At 42.3% G+C, this 27,372-nt stretch overlaps 2 protein-coding genes across 2 annotated transcripts in view; one reads left to right on the top strand and one right to left on the bottom strand.

The window, feature by feature from the left end:
- Nucleotides 1-1,850, top strand: part of Fbxo10 (F-box protein 10) — a 65,445-nt gene extending 63,595 nt beyond the window's left edge. Inside the window, 1 exon segment of the mRNA XM_078047834.1 lies at nt 14-1,850. Coding sequence (XP_077903960.1) covers nt 14-188 — 175 coding nt within the window. The 3' untranslated portion in view covers nt 189-1,850.
- A 1,604-nt stretch (nt 1,851-3,454) lies between these two features.
- On the bottom strand, nt 3,455-22,294 carry Polr1e (RNA polymerase I subunit E). The gene is made up of 12 exons (XM_005326294.5): nt 22,101-22,294; nt 21,512-21,615; nt 20,363-20,439; nt 19,021-19,106; nt 15,022-15,080; nt 13,909-14,053; nt 10,996-11,103; nt 10,291-10,387; nt 8,088-8,221; nt 6,422-6,503; nt 4,875-5,006; nt 3,455-3,786 (listed from the first exon to the last, which is right to left on the bottom strand). The coding sequence occupies exons 1-12, from the start codon at nt 22,174-22,176 to the stop codon at nt 3,633-3,635; spliced, it is 1,254 nt and encodes a 417-aa protein (XP_005326351.1). The 5' UTR covers nt 22,177-22,294; the 3' UTR covers nt 3,455-3,632.
- Between the last annotated feature and the right edge of the window lie 5,078 nt (nt 22,295-27,372).

Below are 27,372 nucleotides of genomic sequence, written 5' to 3'. Positions count from 1 at the left end.
TTTGTACTTCCAGGTCTGACACATGGCGCCTGGTGAACCCACCAGCACGGCCTCATCTGGAAAACTCTCTCAGGGGCCCCTCTGCAGCCCATAGTGGGCAGAAAGTGACAGCCATGGCAACCAGGATCACAGCCCGTGTGGAAGGGGGCTACCACAGCAACCGCAGCATCTTCTGCACCATCCTGTAAGCACAGACATCTGCCTCAGGCTCAGGCCCTTACAGGCGCTCAGAAGAGCTGGGGCAAAGGTCCTGGGCTGGAAGCAGTGCCTGAGAACACTCCACCCTTCCCTCCTCTTTCCCATCATTCCCTGGAAAACCACAACCCAATCCTTCTGGGGACTAAGAACAAGGTACCTCCAGACCCCTTCAGCTCCACAGGCCTCAGAAGGAAGGAACTTGAAAATGCTTTTCAAGAAGGAACAGAAATGGAGGGTTTTCAGTCACCCAGCACTTGTGGAGATTATGTAGAGTTGGGGACACTCATACAGTTCATGAAGCTTTCGAGTCAGGATTCCTCTGAGTTATAGGGAACCTTGTTTTACACACACCAAATCCAGACTCTTCTCAGGGAAGAGATTTAATTCTGAGGGAGGGAAGTGATTCTGGCGGGAAGGAGACAGCTGCTCCAGAATTGCCCCCTTTCCTGGACTTGCCATGTCCCTGGTCTCCCCCACAGCCTCCCAGCTGCCTCTTGAGGCTTCCTTATGAACAGTTCTCTTTGACTTGGACATGGCCCTATAGAGAGGAAGGGGCTTGGGATAGGAAGTCCCTCATGAAAGGCTGCCCTGGGGATGACAAAAGGACATACTACAAACAGGAGCCTGCGGCAGGTGCTAGTTAGGCTGGGCAGTGCAGGGATGCAGGAAGCTCCACTGTCCTCAAGGAGCTCCCAAGCTCAGGAGGATGTTAGTCCAGTGCCTGCTGCAGGGTTCAGACCTCATGTGAGTGCACCCCCACCGCTGCCCTCCAGGCCCCAGCCTGTCCAGATTGGGGTGCTGGGCCCTGGATATGTCCACCTTCTCGTGGGTGATCACCTGCCTTTACCAGCCTTGCCGTGTTCCCCACTCTGTGCCTTGGCTCCAGCGTTCCTCTTCCCAGCATGCCCTTCTCTGCCCTACCCATTCCTCAAGGTTTAGCTTAGACACTGCCATCTCCACATGCTCTCCCCTCACTCAGATGACAATGTTGTTCTGAGCCCCATTTGTCCCTCTGCTGTTCCCTCAGGGCACTGAGCACTTTTTGCCTTGTTTTTAGAAATATCTGGGTCCACACCCTGTCCCACCCACTTGCCTGTGAACTCTAAAGGTTAGGCCACATCTGTATCCCAGGTCCCAGCCCAGAGCTAGGGTGGGGGTAGTGGCCTCAGTGAGGAGAAAGGCCAGCTCCCAAAGGGCTTTATTGGACTGTCCTGTGAATGTATCAGGGTTCCAAAGCCAGTGGGGCTGGGTCCCCACAGTTTGAGGGGGCTGTCCAGATGCAGGGCCAGCTCAACCTCAACTATCCCCTTCCACTCAGCCTCTCAAGCGGGGCCTTCACCAGCCTGTTGGGGTCACTGTCCAGCACTTTCCCAGGCTGATTCTGTCAGGCCCCAGGTGCTGCTCTGGTGGGGTGGGTCGGGAAGGAAGTAGAGGGAGCCAGGAGAACTGGCTTCTCCGTGAAGACTTCAGACACAAAAGCGCTGGTCCCTCCCATCCCCAGCACTGTCCTTTGCACTTCTGTTTGGTGGCCCCAATGTGAGTCGCTGTACAAAATGCTGCCTTTGTTATTTTGTAGGAAATGACTTTTCTGTGAACCAAGAACTTGTGAAAATCTAAGTAACCAAATAAAGTTCTATATTTTAAAAGAGGCATATTAGAGGACACTTTCTTTGGTTTGGACACTTGCTGGAGTTTCCAGAGGTCAGATAAAGGCCCAGCAGGGTCCTGACCTTCCCAGAGGTGCCAGTACTTCCTCCACAGGAGACGAGATAATCTGGGGACCCACTTATCAGGGCAGCTTATTGGAAGGACTGCCTTTCAGAGTTGCAGTATCCTGTGTCACCATCAGGTTATTAATCCAGTCCAGCCTGTCCCCTGAGACTTTGTGAAGATAAGTTATAGGCCCTCCATGTAGATCACTTGATGGTCAGCAAAGAGTCCTCAGATGCACAAATACTTCTTCCCAACTTCAGTTACTCAGGCTCTTAAAATTTTTGCTATACCTGGGTGCCATCACACACACTTGTAATCCCAGCAGCTTGGGAGGCTGAGGCAAGAATTCCAATCTTGAGTTCAAGGTCAGCCTCAGCAATTTAGCAAGGCTCTAAGCAACTCAGTGAGACCTGCCTCTAAATAAAATATAATAAAGGGCTGGAGACAGGGCTCAGTGGTTAACTATCCTGGGTTAAATCCCCTGGACCAAAAAAAAAAAAAAAAAAAAATTTACCATATCTATCCATTGAAGAAAATCTAGGACTTATTTTTTGTGGGTTTTTTGTTTGTTTTGTCTGAATAATCTTCCCTGAAAATGGTTTGGTTTAGCTCTCAGCAGCCTACTCCTGAGCTCTTAGGACACTTGCTTTCTTTTGGGCTACATATTTCTTCAGGACAAGATACATTTTGGAATGGTTTCATGTCTTTTGAGCTTTTTTTCTTGAGTTGCTTCCCAAAGAAGGGCTTCTCACAGAGGAGCATGAGCTTTCTTGTGTATCTCCTTATGACTGGAGTTACGGTGTCCTTCAGTTAATGAGAACCGTTTTTTTGTAAACACCATCATATTACCCCTACATCATCCCTAATGTGCTTCCCACGTACTCCTACATTAAACTGCTTACCTTCGGGGTCATTTGGGATTAAGGGACAGACAAGCCTCTTCCAACGGCTCCTTCAGGGACCCAAAAACTTTATTGCCAATAGATCTGACAAGGCCAAACTCCAAGGAGCAGATAAAGGTGCCAGGTGGTCTGTGAGTGTTTTACCCTCCACCTGGCTTACCCCTGCACTTCACTGTGGCCTTAGCCAGACAGAAAAACTGGGGTTATCACTTCTTTTTTTCTTAGTTATAGGTGGACACAGTATCTTTATTTTACTTTATGTGGTGCTGAGGATTGAACCCAGTGCCTCACACATGCTAGGTGAGTGCTGTACCTCTGAGGCACAACCCCAGCCCGGGGTTATCACTTCTTGATTAGGCTCCTCCTAATCAGCTTGTCTGGCAACCCAACCACACTAGCAACCCACAGTTCTCTCTGGATAAAGCTGGAAGCCTCTATTTCAGTCACCGCTGTGCTGGATCCCCCTCTTCACCTCCTCCTCTGGCCCTTCCAGATTCTTTATCAACCTCCATCCATTAGATTTGGTTCAGGGTTTAGCCTGGTAAAATCTTTTGATTCCAACTTTCTAGATGCCACCCTTCAAATCCCCACAAAGGTGAACCAACATGAGAAACACACCATCACAGCAACACCAGAGGGAATTTGAGTCCAATTTAGCCACCACTTTATATTTCTGCATAAGCCAGGCATGACCAGGATGCTAGCTTCATCCCAAGCCAAAACAAGGCTTCTTTTTTTCCTCTTCCTAAAAATAAAACTGGAAGTGAACAGAAGCAGTGGCTATGATGTGGCCAAAAATGCTGTCTAGAAGGCACACATCTAGGTAATCCTCCTCCGTTTTGACTGGTAGTCCGAGACCTGGGGCAGTGGGATGGACAGAGTGCCCAGCTTGTGATCCTCTTCCTGGTCAGCTGCCAGAGACACCTTTCTTTTAGAGATCTTCAACCTCATAGCTTTTGCTATCTCAATCATCCTAAGGAAGAAACAAGCAGAAAAATGGAAAGAAAGCTCTTAATGTGGTTGTTCAGGACAGCTTGGCAGGAGGGAGTAGCACATTCATGCTCCAGGCCATAAAGACAGAATCCCAAAAGTGGCCAAGTCCCAAGCAGGTAGACAAGATGCCCCACCTCCCAAAGTTATCAGAAAATTTCATTTTAATGTGTTGTCATCAGAAAACAGTCATACAGGTGATGGAAAACTAGGTCTCTAGATCCCTATTAATAACTGTCTTTACCACCTATAACCAAAGTACAAAAGCAACCAGGTCTGAGCACTTGCTAGAACTGACAGACTCCTAGTTCTAGTTTTATTTCTCTACCTCATTGCATGTGCCAATGCTATTTTTGGAAAGCCCTCAGAATACCTTCCATGGTCTGCTGGACAAGTGTAGACAGAGGTGTCATCACAGGCTTAGAATACCATCTGGAGCCTTGATGTCAAATGCCCCTCGATCACCAAAAAAAGGATCCTGGAAAGCTCTGCCCTCTATTGTTGGAATCTACTCTAGCAAGGCTAGAAGGAGCCTGAAAGGTCATTCCCTACTCCCATCTAGTCAGAGAAGCTTAAGTATGGTGTCCGTGCCAACCAGTGGCTTCACCTTCCCTTGAAGACCTTCCATCAACTCTGAGAAAACTCTGCTTGCTAAGATGAAGGTGAGTTCTCTGAAACTTCCACCCCTGGATGTACCACTCAGAACCATAAGAATTCCTCCTCCCAGTGATAGGAATTCAGAGAATGGAGGCTGCCTGGTAATCCAGAAACAGGACGCTATGGCAAGACTCAGGTGTGAAGAAGCCCAGTTGACTCCCCTCTTGGTTATGAGAACCCGAGGAAGTCACTGCTCTGGACTGCAGATTCTTCAATTGTTTTTTAGGGAAATTAATGAGACAGCATGAAGGAATTTAAAACTCTGCCAACACAGGCGCTCAAAATGTCTAGGTGAAAACCATCCTCTGGTCCCAAGTTCTTCCCATATGAAATACCCCCAGGTTCCTTAATGTTGGTGTAGAGACATACCAAGGTATCCTTGAAGGAGCTTTTTATTCAAAATGCTGTGCTCACCTTTTTTCACTGAGTTTCAGGTCTCTCTGTAACAGTGTCAGGTCAATCTGGAAGTCATTTATGTGCAAAGCAAGTATGATCACATATGCAGTGATCTTCGCCTTCATAGAATTTGAAATGAAGTTCCGTAAACTGCAAAATCAGTGGCAGGAAAAGAGAAACAAAATTAAATTCCAAAAGCAAAATAAGAACATCTGAGCCCGATTCCTTAGCATTCAATGCCTTCCCAACCTGGGGAAAGGAGGAACTGGATCAATCTTTCTTCTTTCTTCCAAAGTGCCAGAGCTTCACAGCAAGCAGAGAGTCAACCCCAGAGCATCCTCCTGAGCAGGAGAGAGAAAGCTGTGCCTGCACCCAGGGGGTGCTAGCATCTCATACTGGTGAGGGCCCTCCAAGTCTGTCCCTGCCTGCTCAGAAGGGCTGCTAGGATAATAATCACCCCAAACTCAGTTGCTGTTGCTTCTTCCAAGCCCACTCAGGAGCAGGAAACACTACACAAACGGCTGAAGGAAGCCCAGGGATGCTGCATGGGCTTTCTTTCCCAGAGTCCTCAGAGTGGCTTGCCCTTTTCTACAGCACTAGTTCTGTGGGACATCAGGAAGGGCTCCTTGAAGGAAGTGTGTAAAGTAAATCTCTATTGCAGGGCATCCCACAGCCATTTTATTTCTTTTTGGGGTACCGGGGATTAAAACCCAGGGGCACTTAACTAATAAACCATATCCCCCCACCCTTTTTATTTTGTTTTGAGACAAGGTCTTGCTAGGTTGCTGAGGCTGGCTTTAAATTTGTGACTCTCCTACTTCAGTCTCTCAAGCTGCTGGGATTATAGGTGCAACACCTTGCCCAGCTCTGCAACCTTTTGTGTGTGTGTGTGTGTGTGTGTGTGTAGTGTGTGTAGACTGGGGATTTAACTCAGGGGCACTTGACCACTGAGCCACATCCCCAGCCCTATTTTGTATTTTATTTAGAGAGAGTGTCTCACTGAGTTGCTAAGTACCTTGCTGTTGCTGAGGCCGGTTTTGAACTTATGATCCTCCTGCCTCAGCCTCCCAAACCTCTGGGATTAAAGGCATTCACCACCACACCTGGCTAATATCTATAAAAGATATTCACAGTGGCACATGCTTGTAATCCCAGCTACTCAGGCAGAAGGATCACAGCCTAGATAACTCAGTGAGATCCTATCTTAAAACAAAAAGGGCTGCAGATGTAGCTCAGTAGTCGAGTACCTGCATAGTTTGTGCTACGCCCTTCAATCCCCAGCACTACACGGGGGAAAAAAAGAGAGAGAAAATATTCATGAAAAATAAAGTGAACTTTTCCATAGGGGAGATCAACACACACACACACACACACACACACACACACACACACACACACACACACGTCCTCAACTTAATTGATACCAGAAACCCACCAAATGGCAACAATCTCTTAGCACTGCATCTTTATGAACTTGGCTTGAACCCAAGCCCCTACTCCTCACTCACATACTCCACCTGCTTTCTCCTTCACAGGCAAAAATCCCCAAAATCAACTTTCCTGACCTGCCATTGTTGTAAGTCAAGCAGGTAAAGTGCTTCAGCAGTTTGGTATTGATGATGTGGGGAATTCCAGGTCCTAGGGCACCTATAACACAAAGTTGTATTTAATCATTTTCATGAAAAAAAACACAGGCCATGCCTCATTTGTGGGCTGGGAGAAGAGGTGAACAGCCGGGCCACTATAATGACAGAAAGAACCATATGTTAAGAAAAGCAGGAGCCCAAGATTCAGAACAGTCACTTTAAAGTAAAATATGAGCCAGGCACAGTGGTGCACACCCAGCAATGCAGAAGGCTGAAACAGGAGGATGATAAGTTTGAGGTCAGTCTCAGCAGCTTAGTGAGACTCTGTATCAAAATAAAATAAAAAGGGCTGAGGATATAGCTCAGGGTAGAGTACCCTTGTTTCAATCCACAATACAAAAAAAAAAAAAAGGGATGGAATGAAATGGACAATACAATGAAAATATGCTCAGATATGCTTTAGCCTGCAGATCAGATACACACAAGAGATGTGTATGATGGTGTCACGACCAGACAGATCAATCACTCCAATGAGGCCTCACAATGCAGAATAAAAAAGGTTAGGGGCTGGGGTTGTGGCTCAGTGGTAGAGTGCTCACCTAGCACGTATGAGGCCCTGTTCGATCCTCAGCACCACATAAAAATAAATTGATAAAAAAAATAGGTATCATGTCCAACTACAACAACAAAAATAAAATATTTAAAAAAATTTATAATAAAGGTTAAATTGTTAAAAACAGAAATAAAGGAAACTGAATAGATTTTGGAGAAATCCCAGGGAGAGAGGGAAGAAGAGAGATTTGAATGTGCAAATAAGAACTAAACAGGGGCTGTGGCTCAGTGACAAAGCACTTGCCTAGTTTGTGTGAAGCACTGGATTCAATCCTTAGCACCACATAAAAATAAACAAATAAAATAAAGGCATTCTGTCCATCTACAACTACAAAAAATAAAAAATAAATTAAAAAATAAAAGAACTAAATAGGGCTAGGGTTGTGGCCCAATGGTAAAGTGCTTGCCTAGCATATGTGAGGCCCTGGGTTTGATTCTAAGTACCCATTGACAACTAAAAAAAAAAAAAAAAAAAAAGAACTAAATAAATACTGAAAACATTAATACAAAACCTTGGGTACTCAATCTCAGTAACAATGACTGACTACAACTGTGTGGAAAACCACCAACGTCTCCATCAGCATTTCCAACATTGCCACATATGGTCCTGGCTACAGGTGACAGTGGGATTACCGTTAGAAAACTCTCTCCTTTCCTACTTCAAATAAATAAACATAACACAAACCTAACAAGCAAAGCCAAACTTTTCTCTCCCTTCTGTTCTAATAGTCTCTTAACATGTGCATTCACTTTGACCTGGATACTGCACTTTGCATAATGCAGAATAATAGTGAATGTTAGCTCTGGAAGGCCCCCAAGCCATCATGCAATCTCCAGGTAATGAGGTCCAGAGAGAAGAGTGAGACTGGCAAGTCCTCCAGAGTGCCAACAACACAAGGAATGATACTGTTGCAATTAAAAATTAAGACGTGGACAGATGTATCTATCTTCTTCCCTTTTAGAACTGATCTGAGATCTACAGACAAATAATGGACTAGAAATAACTAAAATAAAATGTCTATCATGGACTTACTTTTCCGCTTTATCACTTTCTGGGCTCTAAATTTAATGAGGGTGTCTAGAAACCATATACATCGGGCCTGGTGATCTCGGTTCTCTTCATTTGATGGCAAAGACTTCAACGCTTCTATAACAGTGGAGCAGTGGCTACAATAGGGAGAAAAAGGGACGAACGTGTCAGAGTAAGACAGACTCTGTCAGAAACCACCCCTTACTATGAGAACTGAGGCACCTCTCCCCGCCATACACACTGAAGGCATCTGAAGGCCTACCATATTCAAAATCCTCATAGCAGGAGGTTTGTGGTTAAGGGAGTGGAGGGGTGGAAAACGGGGACACTGTAAAGGGCCAGTAAATATTTTAGGCTTTGTGGGCCATACGGTCTCTGTTGCAACTCCATGTCATGGTGCAAAAGCATCCAGAAATAATACTTGTAAGAGTAAATAGGGCTGTGTTGCAATAAAACATTAACTTATACTTTTACTTATTCATAGGCAGCAGGTCAGACATGGCGTATGGGCCAGTTTATCGACCTCTGGATTAGTAGTTAGGAGCATAGGTTCTAGAGTCAGATTGTCTGGGTTTGAAATCTGCTCAGGCAAGTTCCTTTATATCTCTGTGTCCTAGCTTCATCTATAAATGGAAGTCACTGATAGCATCTGTCTCCCTAGGGACTCTTTCTGTATTAAAAGACACTGCAGCCAGGTATGGTGGCACACGCCTATAATCCCAGCAGCTCGGGAGGCTGAGGCAGGAAGATTGTGAGTTCAAAGCCAGCTTCAGCAATGGCGAGGAGCTAAGCAACTCAGTGAGACTTTGTCTCTAAATAAAATACTGGGTATGTGGCTCAGTGATCAAGTGTCCCTGAATTCAATCCCCAGTACCCCCCCACCCCACCCCCAAAAAAGACACTGCAACCTGGATGTAGTGGCACATGCCTGTAATCCCAGCAACTGGGAGGCTAAGGCAAGTTAAAAGCCAGTCTCTGCAACTTAGAGAGACCTTGTCTCAAAATAAAAATAAAAAGGACTGGGGATGTAGCCCCTGGGATCAATTCCAAGTACCAAAAAAAAAAAAAAAAGACATCGTTAGCTAGCATACTGCAACTCAAGTGGTTAATGCAAGAGGATCACAAGTTCAAGGTCAGCCTGGGCAATTTGGTGAGACCCTGTCTCAAAATAAAAAATAATAAGGGCTAGGACATAACTTAGTGGTAAAGTGCTCCTAGATTCAATCTTTAGTACCACAAAAACAAAATAAAACACTGCAAATAAAGTACCTAGAAATCTAGAAGAGTGTCTGGCACAAAGCTAGAGCCCGATCCTTGTTAATTGTTATTTTTATGTACTGTTTTACTACCATCAGGATCCTGGACTTGGAGATAAAAAAGCTCTTCAAGTTCACCATGTAGCAGCATCATTTTACAGACAAGAAAACTGAGGCTCAGACAGTAAGAGCACACAGTTAGACAGGACAGTACTCAGGGTCTCAGTTTTCAGACTCTCAGCCCCGTGTTTATTCTTGTGCCTATCCCAAATCATGATCACATTAAGACAACTAAGAAGCAGTAAAGAGCTCTTTCCAGAAATGTACCTTTATAGCCAAAAAAGAAAGGCATTTTCCAAGGCTTTGGATATCACTGACCAGTAAATTTTCAAGACAAAATTGGGAGACCCAATGTAGGATTGAAAACATTTTAGCAATTTATTTGCTCAAAATAACATTATCAAAAAAAAAAAAACTCAGAAGCAAAATAATGTCACCATCATCATTTAAAAACAAAAAAGTTATTTTAATTAAAGGTAAAAGGGGAGAGGAGGAAATAATCTCTGAATTATTTAAAGTACACAAACTGAACTTTAGAAAAGCTTGCCCAGCATACTGTCATAAAGAAGCCATCCCTTCAGCCAGCACCCATTCCCAGACAGGTATTTGGGTGCTGCCAATGACAATCAGCATCAGCATAACACTGGGGGACAAGAACTAGCTCTGGTCCCAGCCCTAGACTACAGTTCGCCACCCTCTGCCCAGCTACAGGTGCCAACGCCCTCCCTTGAATCCACCTACAGCTCCGAGAGGCCCAGGGTCTAGAAAACAGGTTTATTCATGTTCGAGGGCTAGCAGATACCTTCTCACTGACTGGCACCCTAAGGTCCTGCTTCACATCTGACTCTCTATTTCCCAATATCACTGCCCATCTGCCCAAGTGAAAGTACCTGTTCTCTTCAATTATCTTCAGTATTTCTTTTGATGTGATCTTACTGAAAGCTTCAGATGGGCTCTTAAGAGCTTCATACTCTGCAGAAGAAAGAACTAGGTGCAGGTCAAGAACACAATCTGACCAAAATGGAAACATTCAACCAGAAAAATTATCTCATAGAGGCTTCATTTCACAGATGGGAAAGCTAAGGCTCACAGAGGGGAAGAAGCTCATACAGGAGAGCAGGGCAACTTCAGACCCTGTTGTCAGGCTCCAGCCCAGCGCTCATTTCCTGCTTGGGCTTCTTTGCCTTCTCTCTCCTATCACAGAGCCAGGGCCAGCATTCCCATCTAACTAGACCCATCAAGTAGTAAAATTCTACACTCCAACCCTTCTTTCACAAAACTGATCTGCCCTAGACTTCAGACATTGGCCAACTCAAAAAGTCATATTTTGATTATTCGTGGAAGAGTGACCCCTGTGGGTTGAGGAGTAGCCTTTGGCATGTTGCTTAGGAATGGGTTTGAGTCCCAGGGGTGGCTCCCTCAGCTGGTGAGGAATTCTACCTGACCTCCTGGTGACAGCACTGGTACAAGGGCAAAGGTCTGTTGCTTCTGTGAAGGTCATAGGACCAAGGACTTTCAGACAGCCTGGTTGTGCCAATGCATACAAATATTACAACTTATAAAATAAGGCAGCTTTTCTACCACAAGAAGGATACTGTCTTCAAATTTATACACATCTTCAGGTTTGGCTGCATCAGCATAGCAAGGAGGAAGGTAGAGGGAGTCGTCTTGCGAGTCATCCTGGATGGCATCACTGACCAGAGCTTTAAAGTAAAGGTAAAATTAGTGTTAGTATCACCCTGTTCAGCTTCTGGTCCCCAACACTCTTTGCAATCTGTGAAACTGAGACCACAAATGGTCCAGAAATCCGAAATCTAAATGCTTTTGCCAATATGTCCTGCCATCAGGCCAACTGCTGCAGGACTCCCAGGCACAGGAGAGGGGAATACAGCAGTTTCCCTCCAGTAACCTGAGTTGGCAGACAGGCTTGCTAGTGAACATTTATAACACAACACGAGAGAAACTCAAAGTGAGAGACAAAGCTGGAAATGCAGCATGGTGGTAGAGCACTTACCTGATACATATAAAGTCCTGGGTTTGATCCCCAGCACCCCAAAAATAAAAAAAAATTAAAAAGTGAGAGGTATTCAAAATGGCCTTTAATAGCTTAGCTTCCAAAAAATCTCACTACACATTTTGAGTGAAAATGAAAAATCAGAATATACATATCAATAGAAATAGAGATGGAAACAAAGAAGTTTTATTAGTCTGGCAGACCAATGTTGGGAATGTGGTTTAATTATCTCAGTAATATTTCAATAATATTTTTATATTATTAAAAATATTTAATTATTTTCTTTTTAAATGCCTTTTAATACCTGAAAGTAAATTTAACAAAATTATGTCTTTTTTTTCATACCAGGGATTGAACGTGGGGTGCTTAATTACCAAGCCACATACCAGTCCTTTTTATTTTTTTATTTGAGACAGGGTCTCGCTAAGTTGCTTAGAGCCTCAATAAACTGCTAAAGCTGGCCTCAAACTTTTAATCCTCTAGCTTCAGCCTCAAGAGTCTCTGGATTATAGATGTACACCAGCACCCAGCTAAATTATGTCTTCAAATAAATGCTGAAACCTATATCCTAGAAAGGAAAACACAACACTGTAAAGATGTTGATTCTCTTCTTATTAATCCCAATTGGATTTCTGAAAATAATTCTTAAGATTATCTGGGAAAGGCTGGGGATGTGGCTCAAGCGGTAGCGCGCTCGCCTGGCATGTGTGCGGCCCGGGTTCGATCCTCAGCACCACATACCAACAAAGATGTTGTGTCCGCCGAGAGCTAAAAAATATTAAAAATTCTCTCTCTCTCTCTCCTCTCTCACTCTCTCTTTTAAAAAAAAAAGATTATCTGAGAAAGAAGAAGAAACAGAGTGATATAAAAGGGTTTATAGGTTCAAGAGTTGCATATACGGGGTATATGCAGAGGTAGTAGGATGTGTTTTTAAGAGAGGAAGAACAAAAAACAATAATAAAAAAAATAGGAGAAAAGAGTTAAAGAAAGAGTAAGAGACAGCAGTAGAGCCTAGCTGTTGGCAAGAAAAAAAAGAGAGAAACAGAATCAGAAAAAAACAGTTATGAAAGGGTCAACAGAAAGTCAATGCAATGTATATTAATCAAAGACCTAACCTTCCAAATAAAAAAAAGAGAGAGCATGAAAAGAAAGTTACCTTAAGGAAATGCTAGAAGCTAAAAAATACAACAAAAAACAATATGTATGTGTACAAATGCACAAATGTCCATTATTTGTCAATCAATACACATTCAAAAATCAAACCTAACAAAAACAAAACAGCAAAATAGTCAATGAGAGTTTTTTGCCCGCTTTCTGTGCCAAACTGCCTTTCTGTTTCTCAGTTTCCCTTCGCAGCGGGATGGCGTGAGCAGCTATGGAAGATGCTGGCAGCTTGACTTTAGGCTCTGTTCGATGAGATGCTGCAAGTGAAGCTCCCAGGGGCAGGGATTTGCTGTTATTACCCCAGGCATTTTTTATGAGGGGAATTTTCCGGGGTTAAGGAATCAATGAATACATGACCAGCCACATCAAGTATAGCCACTAGAATCCTAATTTGAATAAGTTATATTCTACATATGTATAATTTGCCAAAATACATTCTACTGTCATGTATAACTAAAAGGAACAAAAACAACAAAAAGGGATATAGAATGGATGAAGCAAGGAATGTGAAATATTCTGGCTTCCTTGAGGAAACAATCATTGTAAAGTTATGTAAAAGATTTTTAAAAAATCAATGAATGAATGAATCACCTGAATGAAAAAGCATACTATGACAGCAAATACATTAAAAAAAAAATGAAGAAGGACAAATTTGCCCTATGAGACGAAATCTAATGAGAAGGCTACTAAGATTTAAAGAAAAAGCCTTATGCTGGTACAGGAATAAACCATGGGAAGAAAAAACAGAACACAACTAAGTATCTAACATGCAATAAAATGGTAAGGATGTCCTTTTTAAATTACCCAAGGATGGAGTTGGGGGACAAATGGCTAACCACTTGAGAAATATAAAATAAAAATCTGTATCATATGCCAAAAATAACAAAGAAATTGTAAAAGTACTAAAAAGGAAGATATTATGTAAGTCACCAAATCTAGAAAGATTTTCTTAAAATTTCTAGAATTCCATTCTTACTAAACTTTCTCTAATGTTCTTCTCAGCCTTTTTAACCAAAGCTCCTTAGACTCACAAATGGTGAGACTCATAAAGGAAGCCTTCTCCTTTCTCTGTGCCCTGCAGGCTATTCTTTGCACTAAAGATGGACTTGGGTATGCCATTCCCATGCCTGTCTCCTCCACTTGACTGTTAAGCCACCCAGGGCAGCAATACATCAGATGTTTCTTGCTGCTCTCAGAACCTGTCCCTCAGCAAGCAGCAGTAAAGAACACAGCCTTAACTCCTACTATCGCCATCTGTAAGGCAGTTAGAAGATCTCAAGAGAAAGCTGTCTTTTTGGGCAAATTCTTAACCTAAGTTCCAGTTGCTTACCATCCACACCCTTTTTATCAATGATATTCTCTGCAGCTTTAGATACTGCAAGATTCAATGATTCACTGCCAACTTTGTTCATTCTCCTGGAGTTCAGAGCTCGTTTCTGTTTGGTGGTACCAAAGGCTTCAATGCAAGAATCCATCTGTGCAGGAAACAAACCTGGTTACTGGGGACAGGGCAGATGGGCACTGCTACATCTAGCTGTGGGACAACAAAGGAACTCTAAGCTCCTGAGCCATCATCACCTCACCTGTAAGTCAAGCTATCATTCCTATCATAACTACCTCCCTCATGGGTCTATTGCGTACATTAAGTGATATTGCCAGACTGAAAACATCTTACTTTATAAGATATAAAGGCTATTTACAAATTAACAGTTTTTCCATCAGTAAAATAAAATGACTGACTAGAATTATGGTTGGTAAATCTGTGGCACACAGCTTACCATCGTCCCATTCTATATCTACAATAGACATTGCTAACAGACCTCTCACTCTTTCCCCTGAGCCACAGTAGCCACACACCTCCACTTCAATATAATTCTTCAGGTAGCACCGAAGATCCAATCAATTTGCTATCCTGAGGTGAAATGACTTTTATAAGAACTTTCTATATTGAAAAATGCTGTCTAGGTTTTTTTAAATATTTTTTTAGTTGTAGATAAACAACTAAAATAAGATTATTTTTATGTGGTGCTGAGGATCGAACCCACTGCCTCACACATGCGAGGCAGGCGCTCTACCACTGAGCTATAGCCCCAGGCCCCTGTCTAATTTTTTTTTAATATGAAGGTTTCCAGGTACAATCAATATTTTCTGAAACTTGAACTAATCTAAAAACAAGTATTTTAAGGTGTGGGGATACCAGAGCATAGGTTCCAAACACTGGCTCAGAGCTGCATTCAGCTACCCCAGATAGGAGCAGGCCTCTATAAGTAGGAACTCTCCTGAGAACCACAGACTTCATGAGCTGGGAGTAGCCTGGGAGAACAGAGTTCAATAAACTCATTGTACTGATGGAGAAACACATGCCTACAAGGAACTTGGTTAAGCCCCTACATCTTAATTTTTTATGGGCAAATTCTTAACCCAAGTTCCAGTTCACACTCACCTTATCTCTGAAAGTTTTGGTCTGGCTCTCCAGTGTGAGTTGACTCTCGGCCGACTCATCTGTGGAAACACAAAACACAAGAGAGGGAATCTTGCTATGTTACCCAGGGTGGTCTTGAACTGGGCTCAAGTAATCCTCCTGCCTCAGCCTCCCAGGTAGCAAGGACTATAGGCACATGCTGCCAGGTCAAGCTCTGTAAGGCCTGCAGATATTAAATGTTCAGTATTTATTTGTTTAACAATTAATCTAAGCAAAACAGATTTCTTGGGCTGGAGATATAGCTAGTGGTAGAGCACTTGCCTGGTGTGCACAAGACCCAAAGCCCAGAGTTCAATCACCAGCACTGCAAAAAGAAGAAAAAAAAAAGAAAAAAAACAAACAGATTTCCTTCCTTATTACAGGACTTTCCTAAGCCTTAAGTGAATGTATTCTGTGAATATTCAGCTTAAGTACACAGTTAAGAGAACTGGAGATTAGGGAGTCAAATGAAGGACTCATCTGATCCAAACTCTTCATTTTATAAATAAGGAAAAATGAGTCTCCAAATGAAATGACTTGACCATATTAGTTCACCATGCAGGCAGAAATAAGTTAGAAACCAAGTCCTCAACTCCTTCCATAGTTTTCTCTCCTGGTGAAAGAGCTAACAGCAGGCATAAATATGGAGGTATATATTTCTTATATGATGTTCTCTAACCTTCCACAAAGAACTCAAATAAGGGGAAGTCTAATCTGGTAGACAAGAGCACAAGCCCTGGAGTGACCTTGCCTGAGCTACATCAGCAATGCACTCTACCCAGTCATGCCAACTCTGTGCCACACTCATCACTGGTTAAAAAAAAAAAAGGGGGGGGGGGAATAAACAGGCCAAGTGCAGTGGTGCACATCTGTAATCCCAGTGGCTCAGAAGGCTGAGGCAGAGGATTGAGGGTTCAAAGCCAGGCGCAGCAATGGTGAGGCACTAAACCACCCAATGAGACCCTGTCTCTAAATAAAATAAAAGGGCTGGGGATGTGGCTTAGTGATAGAGTGCCCTTGAGTTCAATCCCTGGTACCACATGAAAAGGAATAACAGAACCTGTGAAGTAAGTGACAGTGTACTGAAGGTGTTCAGAACAATGACAAGCATACAGGAAGGAACTAATAGTCAGGTTGTATGTGAATGTGTGTTTGTGTATGTGTGCTAGCCAGTACAAACCAGTACTAATAAACATTTTACATTCAAAAACAAAACTGTGTTTAATCAACAAATTAATAAACAATTTTCTGTGCCTCCTAGAATTTAGAAGAACATTTGAAGAGTGATTTAAATGTAGTTATTTAAAAATCTGGAACAAGACAGGGATGCCCTCTCTCACCACTTCTGTTCAACATAGTTCTCGAAATACTGGCCAGAGCAATTAGACAGATGAAAGAAATTAAAGGCATAAAAATAGGAAAAGAAGAACTTAAATTATCACTATTTGCAGACGACATGATTCTATACCTAGCAGACCCAAAAGGGTCTACAAAGAAACTATTAGAGCTAATAAATGAATTCAGCAAAGTGGCAGGATATAAAAATCAACACGCATAAATCAAAGGCATTCCTGTATATCAGCGACAAATCCTCTGAAATGGAAATGAGGACAACCACTCCGTTCACAATATCCTCAAAAATAATAAAATACTTGGGAATCAACCTAACAAAAGAGGTGAAAGACTTATACAATGAAAACTACAGAACCCTAAAGAGAGAAATTGAAGAAGATCTTAGAAGATGGAAAAATATACCCTGTTCATGGATAGGCAGAACTAACATCATCAAAATGGCGATATTATCAAAAGTTCTCTATAGGTTTAATGCAATGCCAATCAAAATCCCAACAGCATTCCTTGTAGAAATAGATAAAGCAATCATGAAATTCATATGGAAGAATAAAAGACCCAGAATAGCAAAAACAATACTAAGCAGGAAGTGTGAATCAGGTGGTATAGCAATACCAGCTATCAAACTATACTACAGAGCAATAGTAACAAAAACAGCATGGTACTGGTACTAAAACAGGCGGGTGGACCAATGGTACAGAATAGAGGACACAGAAACCAACCCACAAAACTACAACTTTCTTATATTTGATAAAGGGGCTAAAAGCATGCAATGGAGGAAGGATAGCATCTTCAACAAATGGTGCTGGGAAAACTGGAAATCCATATGCAACAAAATGAAACTGAATCCCTTTCTCTCGCCATGCACATGTTAACAAGAGTTAACATCTAGAATCAACAAATGGAACTTACTCAAACTAAAAAGTTTTTTCTCAGCAAAAGAAACAATAAGAGAGATAAACATGGAGCCTACATCCTGGGAACAAATCTTTAATCCACACACTTCAGATAGAGCCCTAATAACCAGAATATACAAAGAACTCAAAAAATTAGACAATAAGATAACAAATAACCCAATCAATAAATGGGCCAAGGACCTGAACAGACACTTCTCAGAGGAGGACATACAATCAATCAACAAGTACATGGAAAAATGCTCACCATCTCTAGCAGTCAGAGAAATGCAAATCAAAACCACCCTAAGATACCATCTCACTCCAGTAAGATTGGCAGCCATTATGAAGTCAAACAACAACAAGTGCTGGCGAGGATGTGGGGAAAAGGGTACACTTGTACATTGTTGGTGGGACTGCAAATTGGTGCAGCCAATTTGGAAAGCAGTATGGAGATTTCTTGGAAAGCTGGGAATGGAACCACCATTTGACCCAGCTATTCCCCTTCTCGGTCTATTCCCTAAAGACCTAAAAAGAGCATGCTACAGGGACACGGCTACATCGATGTTCATAGCAGCACAATTCACAATAGCAAGACTGTAGAACCAACCTAGATGCCCTTCAATAGACGAATGGATAAAAAAAATGTGGCATTTATACACAATGGAATATTACTCTGCATTAAAAAATGACAAAATCATAGAATTTGGAGGGAAATGGATGGCATTAGAGCAGATTATGCTAAGTGAAGCTAGCCAAGCCCTAAAAAACAAATGCCAAATGTCTTCTTTGATATAAGGATAGTAACTAAGAACAGAATAGGGAAGAAGAGCACGAGAAGAAGACCAACATTAAACAAGGATGAGAGGTGGGAAGGAAAGGGAGAGAGAAGGGAAATTGCATGGAAATGGAAGGAGACCCTCAGGTTTATACAAAATTACATACAAGAGGAAGTGAGGGGAAAGGGAAAAAATAATACAAGGGGGACGAATGAATTACAGTAGAGGGGGTAGAGAGAGAAGAGGGGAGGGGAGGGGAGGGGAGGGGGGATAGTAGAGGATAGGAAAGGCAGCAGAATACAACTGACATGAGTATGTCAATATGTAAATAAATGGAAGTGTAACTGATGTGATTCTGCAAGCTGTATACGGGGCAAAATGGGAGTTCATAACCCACTTGAATCAAAATGTGAAATATGATATATCAAGAACATGTAATGTTTTGAACAACCAACAATAAAAAATAAATAAATAAATAAATAAATGTAGTTATTTACAAAGCAAAGAATTCTTAATTTTGAGCCTCAAAATCCATAGGAAATTTACAGAAGGGTGTCAAGACACAAGAGTCTTTTTAATGTAAAATCTCAGATCTATATATTTGAGGGGGGTTCTGGGGATTAAACCCAAAGGCACTGAGCCTCATCCCAGTCTTTTTTAAAATTTGAGACAGGGTCTTGCTAAGTTTACCAGCATCACTAAGAATTCAAGTTTTGAGATTTAGGGAACAGCAGCCTCTTGAATCTGACATTACTATTTATCATTTTAGACCATCTCACTCTATCCCTGAGCATTCTAAGAATACCAGACAGAAAAGAAATGCAGCTTCTTCTAACGGATTAAGAGGGGAAAAAAACTTCCCCAAATTAAGACAATATGGACACTTTTCATCAAATGAAAACTCATCCAGCAACACAAACTATGCAGCATTATCGTGAATTTTCATGCCAGAGACTTACCTGAAAACAGTGGCTGCATGTTGAACAATTCAGCATCATATACTTCCATCTGACCAGAGGTCTTATTCAAAATTCCCACAAAGTGCCTGAATAAAGAAAAATAATGCTATAATGCTTTACTAAAAAGGTACAACTTCCTTCTTTCTGTTTAAAAGCTCTCAACATTTTTTCTGTCCCAACACACCTGAGAAATGCAACAACTTGCTCATGAGTAACAAAAATCTACTTCAGCAATAATTCTCTGCATGAAGAGGAAAAAGGAGGGTGTGGGAAAGGAAGAAAGGGGACATGAGGTAGCTCTGGGAAAAAAAACACATCTGGACTCATTGGTGTAATGGGAAATCCTTCTGAAGTATAAGAATCTACAATTACACTAGAACTTACTGTGCACATAATTTTTATGGTGGAAAATGAAGTAAAAGCTTGTTAATTATGGGGAGAAGAACAATCTGAAACAGAGCATCTCTTTAAGTGAATGATGCAGTATTAAGTTTTAAGGATGAATAAATTCATCTATTTTTTATCAGGCCATGGTCCAGTGGGAGCTCTGACAGGGCCTTGTTTGTGGTTCACTATTGATAACAATCATAGGGATCATGACTGTATCATGCCAGCCCCAGACATTTCAGGGTGGGCAATCTTCACTGTACAGAGAAGATGAGGGATCAGTGAAGTACAGAGCTGCTCAGTGACTGAGCTGCATAGAAACCTGGGCCCAGCGGGTGCAGTGGCACATGCCTGTAATCCCAGCAGCTCGGAAGGTTGAGGCAGGAGGATTTCAAGTTCAAAATTAGCCTTAGCAATGATGAGGCACTAGGCAACTCAATGAGACCCTATCTCTAAATAAAATACAAAATAGGGCTGGGGATGTGGCTCAGTGTCAAGCGATCCTGTCTTCAATGCCCCTTACCAAAAAAAAAAAAAAAAGAAAGAAAGAAAGAAAGAAAGAAAAGAAACGAAACCTATGCCCTGGGCTTATGATTCCCAGTCCTGATTCTTCAATACAACCAAATCCTTTTCTTATACTTGGTCCCAAGGCAAACCTCAGGCAAGCTTTAACCTGTAGAACATACATTCCAAATTTGTGGAGAGTGCTTTTAGAATAAGACCATTACAAGTAAGTAGTTATAACAAATAAGTGGAGTCTTTGGGAAATTCAACAAATATAAGTCATCTTTTCCTTTCTAGGAATGTCCTCAGGATTACAAGGACCCCTGGGGTCTAGAAACGTAGGGACTTGGTACACCTGCCTAGATTTCCCCAATGCTCCTAAAATAAATATGGAGAAGAGTACCACCACCACCCCCATCACCTTTCCTGCTGCACCTCTCCCCACCATTACCTGCACAGAGTGTTGCATTTAAGGGCTCCAGTCCCAAAATTGTTTCCAACATAGGAAAGTCTGTCTGTTTCAGCTGCCTAAAATACACAGAGAGAGGAACTCTATTTACAACCAATGTTAAAAGGTATTAAATATGGTCTCTTTTCTACATTTGGAGAAGTTTTAGAATGAAAGACCACAGTGGGTTAGCGTTAGGAGATGATTCAGTCCCACTATCTCTATTGGAATCTGGGCTATCCCTGAAGAAAAGGCAAGAGGGCCTTAGTGCTGGTTTCTAACTGGTTTGAAGAGTTCTTAGGGGACTTGAAGCACAGGACTTGACAGAGAGGTCCTGAACTCCCAACACTTACAGGTGTGTGAAAAAGTGATTCTGTAGACAATTTCCAAACCATTCTTTTTTTTTTAATAATGTTATTATATTTTTTATGCCTTTGTTTATATTTATGTGGTGCTGAGGATCGAACCCAGTGCAAGCAAGCACTCTACCACTAAGCTACAGTCCCAGCCGGGTCCAAACCATTCTTGAATCTTCTTTACCCACCTCTTCCATGACTGCTCTTCATATACCCTCAGGACTAGTGCAAATGGCCAATTCATTTCCTGGTCACAGCCAAGCTTTCCTGCTTCCCTGTACTTGTCCCTACTATTCTCTTCATTTGGAAAACCATACCTTGAGTGTTAAACCTTCCCCCATCTTTCAGGACTCAACTCCAGTGCACTCTCCCAGGAAGGCATTCTTGTAAGCAGATCTCTCTTCCTACTGAGTTCACTATGTCCTGCACTCTCCCCACCTCAGATATTGAACTTTGTCTACTGTATGAGTATCCCTCATGGACAGTTCTCAACCCAGTGCTACCAGCATCTGGTGGGTGGAGGTCAGAGATACTACTGAATGTCCTGCAATGTGCACAACTGCCACCCATTACAAAGAATCATCAGGATCAAAAAACAAATGAATGAAACACTTCAAATATCATAAACCAGGATAGTGCCCATTCCCATATCCCAGGCTGCTAGGGCTCAGAGGAATTCTTCAAAGGTCCATTTGCTCCTCTCCTTATTTTCCCTTCCTACCCTCCCACATCTGTCCATATCAAAAAGGACTCCTGAAGCCCACAGAGTGAAGGCATCTGCAACTGCAGCACTTACTAGAATTCGCTGTTTCCGCTTCCTGGGATTTGTGGAGTCGTTGCTGTTGTACAAGGTAAAGCGTATGTTGCCTGGATTCTGCAGCTTCCCGTTGGAGAACTGGACTGTAAGAATGCAGTCCAACAATGAGATAGGAGCAAAAGGACCCACGGTGTAGCGGGGAAGAACTGGAGTATCACTGAGAGTGACAGTTAGAATGGGGAGGGCAAGGAAGATCAGGTCCTGACCTAAAAGGGGACTGAAAAAAGTCCTGGTCCAGTTGGGAAGAGGGGATGATGGGCGGGACTCTCAAAGGCGAGGCTGGGACTGGAAGGCATGATTAGAGCAATGAGGCTGAGGGAAGAGGCCTGGTCCAGATCTGAAGAGAGGGAGAAAGAGACAGATGGGGCAGGAGAGAGACTTAGTGAGGGGATGACAGGGTCCCGATACCGTCCTGAGAAAAGAAAGGTATCTGGTACGTCCTCGTGCAGGTGGCAGGTAGTGACAGAAGAAAAATGGGATGACCGGGGAGCCCTGTCTTAACGCCAGGTCGAGGAGGGGTCCTGGCTCAGCTGGGGAGGGAGCAGAACGCAGGGCGGGAGGACTTTACCCAGTACAGCTCTCTGACTCTCGTCCGGCTCCCCACAGTACAGCCACCTCGCACTCGGCAACATCTCTGCCGCCATAGCGCCGGTCCCACAGTCAGGTCCCAGAGAGGAAAAAGAAGCACAAACACTTTGGTTAACACGCGGGAGCCCCAGTGCAGCGCAACGGAAGAGGCGTGGCCTCCACAGGCCCCAACCCGAGTACGTGAGCAGCGTGGCTCCGCCCCCAGGCGCTGGGCACGTCATCCCCACCCACTCGTGACCCCACCCACTCGTGACCCCACCCCCTCCGCCCACGCCGTGCCACACCCCCTCCTTGGTGGGTCTCTGAGGCACGGCACGTGATTTGCCCTGCCCTCGGCCTTCACGGTTCGGATTTGGTGGGACTAGAGCCCCAAATGCCGAAAAGCCCTGTAGCTTCAGCCTGACTGGGTCTGGGACTTCCTCTGTTTAGGGTGGACCGTGGAAAGAGGCCCAGCAAGCTCAGAGCATTTAGGCAGAGGTTTCTAGGGTAGGTTAGAACCCGCGTGTGAGGGGCGGTGTTGAGGGACGGTGTTGAGGGACCGGGTGGGGGGTGCCGTGTCTAACTGATGGACATGTCTGTTTGTCCTTGCGGATTTTTTCCGTATGGGAATTAATCAGAGTAGGAGAGGGTAAAAGCAGGTCCTTTAAGCATGGACTCTAAGTTCAGGGTTGACTCCTCACTGTTCTCCAAAATACTGCCTCTGGAGACCTCACCCCACCTCCTCACCTGGGATCTTCTGAATAACCTTGACTTATTGACTTGACTTATGACAAAGCATACTCCTTTGCTGAGCACTTGTTACATTTTCATTTTCTGAAATCAACTAGTGTGGGGCTCACAGATAACTCAATCATAGGCTTATAGAAACATCGCAAAGCCGATCGAGATGGTACGCGATGCCATCCAATAATCCCAGCTACTCCAGAGATTGAGGCAAGAGGATCACAACTTCGAGGCAAACCTCCACAACTTAGACTTATCTCAAAATAAAAAGTGAAAAGAGCTAAGGATGTAGCTCTGAGGTAGGATACCACTGGGTTCAGTCCCCAGTATCTGCTTCCCCTAAAAAAGATTAAGCAGATACATTGCAATTACAGTGCAAGGAACTATTCTGAATCATTTAGAGTAAATTGTCAATCTACTAACCCATTCAACCCTGAATGGGATAGTTTTTTCCTATGGACAAGGACGGCTATAGTTTGAAATCTGGAATGTCCCCCAAACGCCCGTGTGTTAAGGCTTGTTCTCCAAACCATGATGCCATTGAAAGATGGTGGGCCTAATGGGAAGTCTTTACTTTATTGAAAGGCTGTTCTCAAAGGAAATAGTAAAATCCCCCACCCCGTACTCTCTTTCTATTCCTGGCTATGGACTAAGTGGCTTTGCTGCCATGATGTGCTGCTTCCCCAGACCCCAAAGCAACTGGGCCAATGGGTCATGAACTGAAACTTCTCAACCCGTGAACCAAATAAGCCTTTCCTTTTTACAAGTTGATTATTTCAGGTATTTTGATACAGCAGTAAAAAGTTAACACAAGAATCTTCCCTAGGTTACAAGACAGCCAACAGAGCCAGAAAATTAACATCAATACATTATTATCATATAATCCCCACACACCATTCCTTTACCAATTGTCCTAGTAGAAGAAGACCTTGTCAAGAAGAATATGTTGCATTTAGCTGTCAGCTCTTTCTTTGATTGGAAGGCTTCCTTGCTCTACTCCATCTAATAATTTTTGAATTATATAGTTCAAGAAGGGAAAAGGAACTTAATTGTCTAAATATTTTTCTGCCTCCCCATTTATCTTTTCCTCAATTTATTTTCAGTTAACAATAAATGATTTTTAAACAATAAATAGACATTTATTTTTCTTGATGTATCAACCACTCCTGGAAGAGTGTTTATGGAAACTGTATATGCTCGGTAAATGTGTAATGAAATGAATGACAAGGCAAGGAATAGATTTGAATCCTGGGATCCTATCGCAGGGACTAGAACTCAAAAGATGTCTATAGTCTTAGTTGAAATCAACTAATGTAGGGCTCACAGATATAAGATACTCTGTAGATGTCTGAATGAAAATTAAGTTAAATGGGGCACGGTGGCCCTAAGTTACAACAATACAGCCAAGAGAACCATAAAATTAACATCAATACCTTATCATCATATAATCCTCAAGTTACAAGTGCACACCTGTAATCCCAGCAGCTAGGGAGGCTGGGGAAGGAGGATCTCCCGAGTTCAAAGCCAGCCTCAGCATCAGTGATGCACTAAGCAACTCAGTGAGATCCTGTCTCTAAATAAAATACAAAATAGGGCTGGGGATGTGAGTTCAATCCCTGGTACCCCCAGGGGAAAAAAAAGAAATGAAAATTAACAGTTAAGGAGTAACAAAAAAGACAATAACGGACATAAGGAACCAAATGTAATTCTTGAGATAGGTGCCTTGACTACTCATGACATATAAATACAAGGTCTTGCTACTCAGTGTGGCCCATGGAAATAGAGACATCATCATCTGGGATTTTGTTAGATGTGTAGAATCTCCAGCTTGATCAAATCTGAATCAGAATTAGCCAATGATTTGTGTATACTTGAAGTTTGGGAAACTCAGTTGTTCCAGATCAACTCCTTTGACAGACATATTCTGTGAAAGACTTCAGGATGGATTGCTTTAGAGTTGGGGGGACAAGTAAAGAGTACCATACAACTGTTGATGGTAAAAAACCTTCCAGAATTACCACAGGCAAGAATTCAAAGTGATAGAGATTCTATCTGGGGAAGTGTTAATAATTGGGTAGCTGGCAAGGGGATTGTAGTACACCCCTATGTTGTTTAATTATTTTAACCATGGTTCATAACATAGGTGCACACACCATGTACATACACACACACACATATATAACTGGGATAGGGCAGGATAGAGGGAGCCTTACTCAGGCAGTGACAAAAGGATGAAAATCCACAATGACCTCTTCTGGATTAAAATCATAAATAATCACAGGTAGAATTTACATAAAATGTTGCCAGTCTTGGTGGTAAATGCCTGATATTCCACCTACCTGGGAGGCTGAAGCAGGAAGATTGTGAGTTGAAAGCCAGCTTCAGCAAACTTAGTAAAACCCTGCTTCAAAACAAAATATAAAAAGGGCTAGAGATGTGGCTCAGTGGTTAAGCACCCCTGAATTCCATCCCCAGTACCAAAATAATAATAACAATTATTTTTATTATTTACATTAAATGTTCATCAATTTATTTTAGAAATTCAGAGACATCTGGAATTCTTTCTTAGCATCTTTCAGAGAAGGAAAACTTGATTTTTTAGGTGGAGGGAGGAGAGAAGCAAAGTACTCCATTCTCAGAGAAATATCTCCATCTGCTGGTATTTCAGGATATGGCTAATGAAGTCTTGAAAAGGCAAGGCAGATTCTACTTGCAGTGACTCACACTGTATTCTGTAAAGTGCTACTTCCATCTCTCCTCTTCTTTTCCTTTCTTGCACTACTGCCTCTTTTTCTTCCTTTATTTTCCTCTGTCTGTCCCCCTCTTCTGTTCTTTCCTCTAATATTCTCTTTCTCTACCTTCATATGACTGATGAAGACTGGGTGTGTACTTACAAGCAATTTGCTCTTTATAAGGCAGGACAGGATTTTTTTTTTTTTTTCTTACGTGGAACTGAATCTGCCTTCTGTAGCTTTTTCCTTTAGTTCCAGTTCTGCTGTCCAGGGTCATGCAGAATACAACCAGCTTCTCTATCCTGACCTCTTCAAAACCTGAATATTCTTATGCTTTTCATTTACCTGCTCCTCTCCTGCCTCAGCAATTCCTTCCATACTTTCAGGTGTTCCTCACAACTAAAATCTGTAGTTTCCTCTTCTGATATCCTGGTCACCTCTTCTGGACATGCTCCAGTATATCTGGATCCTCTTCAGTCTGTGGGGCCCCACATGGGTCAATAAATACTCTAGCTCTGACTGGGAAACACAGAACAGAGATGACCCATCGCTTCTCTTGTTCTACTCCATGCTTCTCCATTATGTGCATTTATTGTGAGCATCTATAATTCTCAGTTAACTTGTTTGGGGCTACAACAAGTAAACATTCCTAACTTTGCTTCTGCTAAGTCACATCTCCCTTGCAATTTTTTTTTAACAGAAACAAAGATTATGACTCACTGAAGACTCAGACAATCTTTAGCATTTTTAGCATTAAATTTTTTTTGAGGGGTTGTTTGTTTTTTTAGCATTAGGGGCATTTAACTAGTGAGCCATATCCCCAGCCATTTTTTACATTTTATTTAGAGACACAGTCTGAGTTGAAAAAAAAAAGTCTTTTTGTTCCTTTTTTCTTCATCCTTAAGGATTAATTGAAATTTTTAGTATTGTATTTTATTTCCACTATTGATTTAATTCACTGGTTGCCTTGTGGCAAATATGACTTAGTTTACTGGGGCTGCTAAAACAAAACACTATAAAGTGTGTGGCTTAAACATTTGTTTTCACAGTTCTGGAGTCTGGGAAGTCCAAGATCAAGGAAGATTTGGTTCATGGTGAATGTCTCTGTTGAGGGGCTCTGCTGAGGCCATAAAGGTCCTGATCAGAGATATGAATGGAAAGTACTCCCTCGAGGGATGGCTAACAGCCCAACTATGTGTCAAATTTATGTTAACAAAGTAATCCAGCCACTTAGAAATCAAAATCCTGAACTACAAATATTTCACTATATGGATGATGTATTATTAGCACACAAAGCTAAAAACACATTGCTAGAATGTTATGCCACACTTACAAACTTATTAAAAAATTATAATCTAGAGATAGCAATAGATAAAGTACAATTAAATTTTCCAATTAATTATTTAGGAGTTCTATTATCCTCAACCATGGTCCGTCCACCAAAAATTCAAATACGAGTAGATCAACTCAAATTACTTAACGACTTTCAAAAGTTATTAGGAGACATAAATTGGATAAGGCCTTATCTAGGTATACCAACAGGAGAGCTGGGACCTTTATTTGATATCCTAAAAGGTCTATCAGATCCATATTCACCCCGAATGTTAACGCCTGAAGCAAGAAAGGCATTAAAAATCATTGAAACATATATGGAAAATATGCATTTGGATAGAATTGATATAAGTTTGCCTTTATTATTTATTGTACTACCAACAAAAAATATTCCTACAGGAGTATTTTGGCAAGAAGGTCCATTATTATGGATACATTTATCTTATTCTCCTAACACTATTCTTA

Source organism: Ictidomys tridecemlineatus, chromosome 4 (assembly GCF_052094955.1).
Source record: "Ictidomys tridecemlineatus isolate mIctTri1 chromosome 4, mIctTri1.hap1, whole genome shotgun sequence".
NCBI lineage: Eukaryota > Metazoa > Chordata > Mammalia > Rodentia > Sciuridae > Ictidomys > Ictidomys tridecemlineatus.
The sequence above is the reverse complement of the archived record's forward strand: the minus strand, read 5'-3'. Positions and strand labels throughout refer to the sequence as shown.

What these genes read in the sequence shown, in the direction of transcription:
- Polr1e (XM_005326294.5), bottom strand. Translation starts at nt 22,176, where the DNA reads ATGGCGGCAGAGATGTTGCCGAGTGCGAGGTGGCTGTACTGTGGGGAG. An exon ending in GAGTCAGAGAGCTGTACTGG is followed by an intron (nt 21,616 to 22,100) that starts GTAAAGTCCTCC and finishes GCATTCTTACAG; the next exon opens with TCCAGTTCTCCAACGGGAAG. An exon ending in CTGAAACTCAGTGAAAAAAG is followed by an intron (nt 3,787 to 4,874) that starts GTGAGCACAGCA and finishes TTTCTTCCTTAG; the next exon opens with GATGATTGAGATAGCAAAAG.